The sequence below is a fragment of the Sinocyclocheilus rhinocerous genome, unplaced genomic scaffold (assembly GCF_001515625.1).
Source record: "Sinocyclocheilus rhinocerous isolate Xijiao unplaced genomic scaffold, SAMN03320098_v1.1 scaffold1112, whole genome shotgun sequence".
Taxonomy (NCBI): domain Eukaryota; kingdom Metazoa; phylum Chordata; class Actinopteri; order Cypriniformes; family Cyprinidae; genus Sinocyclocheilus; species Sinocyclocheilus rhinocerous.
The window spans coordinates 307809-313579 of record NW_015657961.1 but is presented as its reverse complement, the minus strand read 5'-3'; the positions used below and the strand labels follow the sequence as shown (position 1 = coordinate 313579).

The 5771-nt window shown below is 38.9% G+C and overlaps 1 protein-coding gene across 1 annotated transcript in view; it reads right to left on the bottom strand.

The window, feature by feature from the left end:
• Positions 1-1231: 1231 nt before the first annotated feature.
• LOC107721763 (guanylate-binding protein 1-like) overlaps positions 1232-5771 on the bottom strand; it is a 15989-nt gene continuing 11449 nt past the window's right edge. Inside the window, exons 5-10 of the mRNA XM_016529925.1 lie at positions 4839-5081; positions 4425-4702; positions 2750-2962; positions 2179-2281; positions 1806-1999; positions 1232-1569 (exon numbers count right to left, since the gene is read on the bottom strand). Coding sequence (XP_016385411.1) covers positions 1348-1569; positions 1806-1999; positions 2179-2281; positions 2750-2962; positions 4425-4702; positions 4839-5081 — 1253 coding nt within the window. The 3' untranslated portion in view covers positions 1232-1347. The remainder of the gene's footprint in view (positions 1570-1805; positions 2000-2178; positions 2282-2749; positions 2963-4424; positions 4703-4838; positions 5082-5771) is intronic.

Genomic DNA, 5771 nt, shown 5'->3' with positions numbered 1-5771 from the left:
TGACCATGTTTTGCTTAAGTGTTTTTTCTTTAATTGCTAATGCGAACTTTTAACACCACAGACTGAACAAAATTAAGCATTGCTTGGTAACTGGTCAACAAAGTATTGATAGTTGTGTAAATATTGTCATACTAACAGTTGTCTGAATTTTTGGTTGATTGTAATCCATTACATTAAGCATTGTGTTCTTTTAACAATCATTAAATGCATCAGATAAAATATCATTATTTAACTTATAAGTTCATACATTTCAAAGCTACTGTTGTCACAAACTCCTTTTATTCCTTTTCCCATTTTTGGAAATAAATTTGACTTAAGCCTTTCAAACCTGATGGAACCAATCTAGTCTCCATTTTTTTTTTTTTACTATGAACAGAATACAAGAAATGGCCACATGTACACTGCAAATCTTGTCATCCTTAAGTAGTAGCATAAATTTATAGGACAAACCAAAAGGTTACTTTTTCATAGGTGTTCTCAGGAATTTCCTATTGGTTTTAGAATAAGTTTTTATTTATTTATTTATGTGTAAAATAAGGTCTTTGGTGACATTACTTGAAGAAACTTCTACAAAAACTATAGTCATACCACCTTTTTGTTTTCAATTCAGCTTGCTGTGTTGCTATGTAAGAACTTAAATGGTTGTCCAGTTTATCAAGTGCATCTTTGTAGTTCTTATGCCGTTGGCGGTTTTGCCACACAAATGTGTTTTGGTTGTATTTTAGCATTTTTTAAACGTGATTCAAATATACAGATTATGTTACTTTAAAATCTAAATAAAACATTCAGTTGTAGATTTTTTTTTATTTTGAGGCTGCTTAAAAATACCAAGTAGATATTTTTACAACATTTTCAGCCACTTCAATCAGGAATGTACAGCCACGGTAAGAAACAGACACGACACAGGAGTGTTCCGTGTTCAAGTTTCTTCAGAGGTTTATCCAGTGCCAAGGATACATTGTCATATATACACAGTCAGCCTGAATCAAAAGAATCAAATATTGTGGTCTAATCATTGGACGGTTCCCAGGAAGATTTACATCAGGATTCAAAGATTTTGTGAATCATTTTAACATTACATGGAAGAAGGCAGTCACTCTGATAACAGCTTTGATCATAGTTCATAACATATCTGTAACAAAGTTTGTTGTTACGGGAAGGAGGCGGGAACCGGCAAACATTTAAACATAAAGCTTTAATTATAAAATAAACACACTTGTCATCACTCCTTCACTTATCCTTCCGGAGCTCCTCCGTGGGTCTTGAGTGTGGCGCGCAGGTGATGCTTATTAGCACTCGCGTCACCGAGTCGCCCCTGCCCTGCTTGCCACAATACTGTATCCATTTTCAAAGCAGTTTTGAAAGCAAGGACAGACCAAAACCAACTGCTTTAGGAACAAAACCCGGCAACAAAAAAGTCGCCATATTGCCGATACCATCCACAACCTTGCTTAGTGTGGAGCGTTGGGACGTTTCCTGTTTATTCATATCTCCTTTCAGGCTGTCAACTTCTCTCTGCATCCTGGCAGCCTCCTGCTGAAAGCCCTGCTGTAGAAGAGCTTCCCTTTCCTGCAACACAAACAGCAACTGAATTAAGAATGGCTATTCCTAATCTTGACCATAAACAACGTTTATATTCCAAAAACATTACAATGAATATTCCTCTAACCTTGAGCATTACACTTCTGCAATTAATTCAAACAAGCCAAACATGTACAGACTCCATTGGTATTACAGACTCCATGTACTCCTTTAAGCACAGCATTGAACATGGGACATTTTTTAGAGTAAGTATCCTGTTTTACCTTCACTTTTGCTTCCAGGACTCGTTGATTGTCTCTCCTCATTCTCTCCTGCTCTCTCTCCATCTGACTAACGATCTGATTCACATGCTCATCGTGGGCACTTTGCATGTCTTTAAACGCCTGCTCCTGTAACCAGTTCTGTTCCTCTAGACCTCTTTGCCGCTGCTCCAGAATCTCATTCTTTAGTCTTTGCACTGTATTGAAAAAGCGAAAGTTTAGACAATACACAAAACAGGTATTTAGTAATGAAAGCCTGAGTTACTGCTAGTAAACCGTATATTAATCACAAAATCTAATTTAAGTCATTGTACTATCTTGTGTATCATTGAGAGCATTGACTGATAGAAATGTGTGCAGTTGATTTGAATTGTACCCTCTTTCTCCTGTTCCGCTGCGCTGAGAGATTGGTCAGATTGTAGAATCATATTTCCAGCCTCTTCCTTTGCTCTCAAATATATACTCAACACTTCCTCACTCTGTGGGGAAAAACACATTTATAATCATCCAAAATATCAATGGGAGTTTTGTTGTGATTGCATAAAGTACCATAAATGTTGCCCAGATGTCTTGTGCACTATATTAAATATCTTCTGAAGCCATATCATATTGAATGTCATCTGATAACTTGGTATATTGCACATCAGTTCATTCGTCATTCATGGTGTTGTTGTGTTTTTTTTTCCTACTAGTTTTAAAGTTTGACAGCCCTGATCATTACAAACTGTTATAGGATAAAAAGTAACATATGTACATTCTTCAGAATTTGTAGTTTTGTGCTTCAAGGAAAATAATAACAGTATATAAATGTGCAAACCTGGGAGTGAGTAAATGTTTCACAACTGTTATCACGTCAGCATTAAAGATGTTTATCAGTGCTGCTAGATGCTGTTGTGACCTTCCCAAACAATTATACATGAGAAAAAGCATGCATGTCTCAAATGTACCATTATTTGTGAGTGTGTTTTTGCTCTGTAGTCACTGGTCAGCTGTGTGAGCGTGTCTCTGTACTGTCCGTATCCTCCAGGTTTCAGGTATGATCCATCAGAAAAGCTTTTTTCCAGTGATTCAAACACCACACGCAGAACTTCCTCACACTGCATGCGAGATGCTTCATGATTCTGCTGGCACATATCTTGATATTCATTATGAATCTTCCCCTAAATCATGAGAAGAAATGAGAGAGTGAGCAAAACTGTTTACACTTTAATCATAAAGACAGATTATTGTACATGGATTGAATCTCCATTACTTGAATCTGTGCACATATTCACTATAATAAATGCAAGTGTAGTACAAGTTTTCTACGTTTTAAAGGTTCATGCATTTAAATACTTTTAATTAAATGTTTCAACTACACATGCATAAATGTAAAATATGTAAACCATTTGATTATTCAGTTTCATTTAAAGCAGCACTATGTAACTTTTGGCGCTCTAGCGGTTAATAAACAGAACTGCACGCATCCCGTGGAAGAATATTCTAACCGGAGCTACTTCTCTAAGTTTATGTCTATGGCGATTCACGCAGGTATGTGTTACTCCGCAGCGGTGACGACCCGACCAGGCTACAATAGTCCAAATATAAGCACTTATTATAAGTGTAACGTAGTGATTCGGGATAAGACAAAAATGCGGTTTGGAAGATGAATTCATGATGTACTCGAAAAATCGACGCGTTTCAAAAAGGCGGGGCATAGAGGAGAAACAATAATGTACAGTATGTGGAAAATAATGTGTTTTTTTAACTTTAAACCGCATAAACACATTTCATTACACCAAATACACAAAATAATGTTATTTTTAGCAGCATCATATGACCCCTTTAATGGAAATTCGTAACACAATTGAAATGTCTAAATCTTAACAGGTTGCAATATTTTTAATGTGTGTATTTGTGCATGCATTTTTTAGACAATATTGCAGATTTTGCAAAAGAAAAGGAGTCTGTGATAGTTCTCTTTTGAATTTTTTGTTTTTGGGGTTGTGTTTGCGGAACGATGTATGTTATAATACATCGCGTACACTCACTAAACAAAGAGTGACAGAGACAGAGACAGAGCAGAGCCAATTCATAAAAGAACAATATTTAAAACCACACGTCCAGTTTTGTGTGAGTGAAGGAAATTCGCTTGGGAGTGGAGAGATTCGTCCTTGCGCACATGGATCGCGTAACATTATGCGCTCTCGACATTGTCATTAAGATCACACTATAGAAACCGCCTAAAATTAAGTATAAAGAAGAGAAGAAAGCGGCCCTAGGCAGCTGCCTACACATGCCAGTATCCGCCACTGCCAGATGCAGTTAGAAATTTACTAAAAACAAGCCTATCGCAAGACAGCTGGTAGGGTGGGCACCTGGGGTGGCCAGCCAAATTTCAGGGGGGGCCGGTGCCACACCTGGCCACCACGTAGACATGCCCTTGTGTAGTACGTCCAGTTGTCAGTACATACTGATTGTGTATTACGTACATTTAGAGCATAGGGCAAGAATGCAAATTAGGACACAGTATAGTTCAGATAGTTTCTGTTTCAAGTTGATCTTTCCATATTTATATCTGCTTGTCACTGTTTTCCTGTTTGTCCCTAATTTTGTTTGGTTTGTATGCAGAAGTTAATGTACCATGAGCTCTTGATGGTACATCTGATCATTGTCATTGAAGGCCATGGTGATAAAAACTTCAATGGCCTTCTTCTCTGCAATTTTGTGGATGTCGGACAGCTCTTCTGGGCGCATAGGAAGCGGAGCTATGCTGAGCATCTCAGTCATGTAGAACTGCATGGCTCGTTCCACTGCACGGACATTCTGGATCTTAGCCAGAGACACAACTGCATTCTCCAGACATGGAACATTCCCACTGCTGATCGCCTCTATATAAACCTCAGCAAGATTACCCAGAGCTGTCAGGAAACACAACTCCTTAGTTCAGTCAACTGTATGTTTTTTTGTACACAGTCCATTGATCATTGGTTCTCAAAAGAAATTCACAACTGTCATAAATTTGTTCTCTTTAAGGGATTTTGTGAAGGCACACACCTGTTCCAGTAATTGTACGGCCTCCACTGATGGTTTTTGGCTCTGCATTGTTGTAGACGTAATGGCAGAAGGTGTTTGCCTGCTCAAGGAACTCTGAATCCAGTTCTTTCTCGGACAGTTCCTCCATTCTTCTCATGTTTTGCGTACTAGCAGGCCGAGGGAACACAAAGCACTTCCTCACCGCAAAGAACTGTCGCAAACAACGACGAGGCAGGTTGTACTGCTCAGTCTGAGGTGAGCTACCTAAAATAAGATAATTATGGAATCATAATATTTATTGAATATACACTGAACAAAATTATAAACGCAACACTTTTGTTTTTGCCCCCATTTTTCATGAGCTGAACTCAAAGATCTAAGACTTTTTCTATGTACACAAAAGGCCTATTTCTCTCAAATATTGTTCACAAATCTGTCTAAATCTGTGTTAGTGAGCACTTCTCCTTTGCCAAGACAATCCATCCACCTCACAGGTGTGGAATATCAAGATGCTGATTAGACAGCATGATTATTGCACAGGTGTGCCTTAGGCTGGCCACAATAAAAGGCCACTCTAAAATGTACAGTTTTATCACACAGCACAATGCCACAGATGTCGCAAGTTTTGAGGGAGCGTGCAATTGGCATGCTGACTGCAGGAATGTCCACCAGAGCTATTGCCCGTGAATTGAATGTTCATTTCTCTACCATAAGCAGTCTCCAAAGGCGTTTCAGAGAATTTGGCAGTACATCCAACCGGCCTCACAACCGCAGACCACGTGTAACCACACCAGCCCAGGACCTCCACATCCAGCATCTTCACCTCCAAGATCGTCTGAGACCAGCCACCCGGACAGCTGCTGCAACAATCGGTTTGCATAACCAAAGAATTTCTGCACAAACTGTCAGAAACAGTCTCAGGGAAGCTCATCAGCATGCTCGTCGTCCTCATCG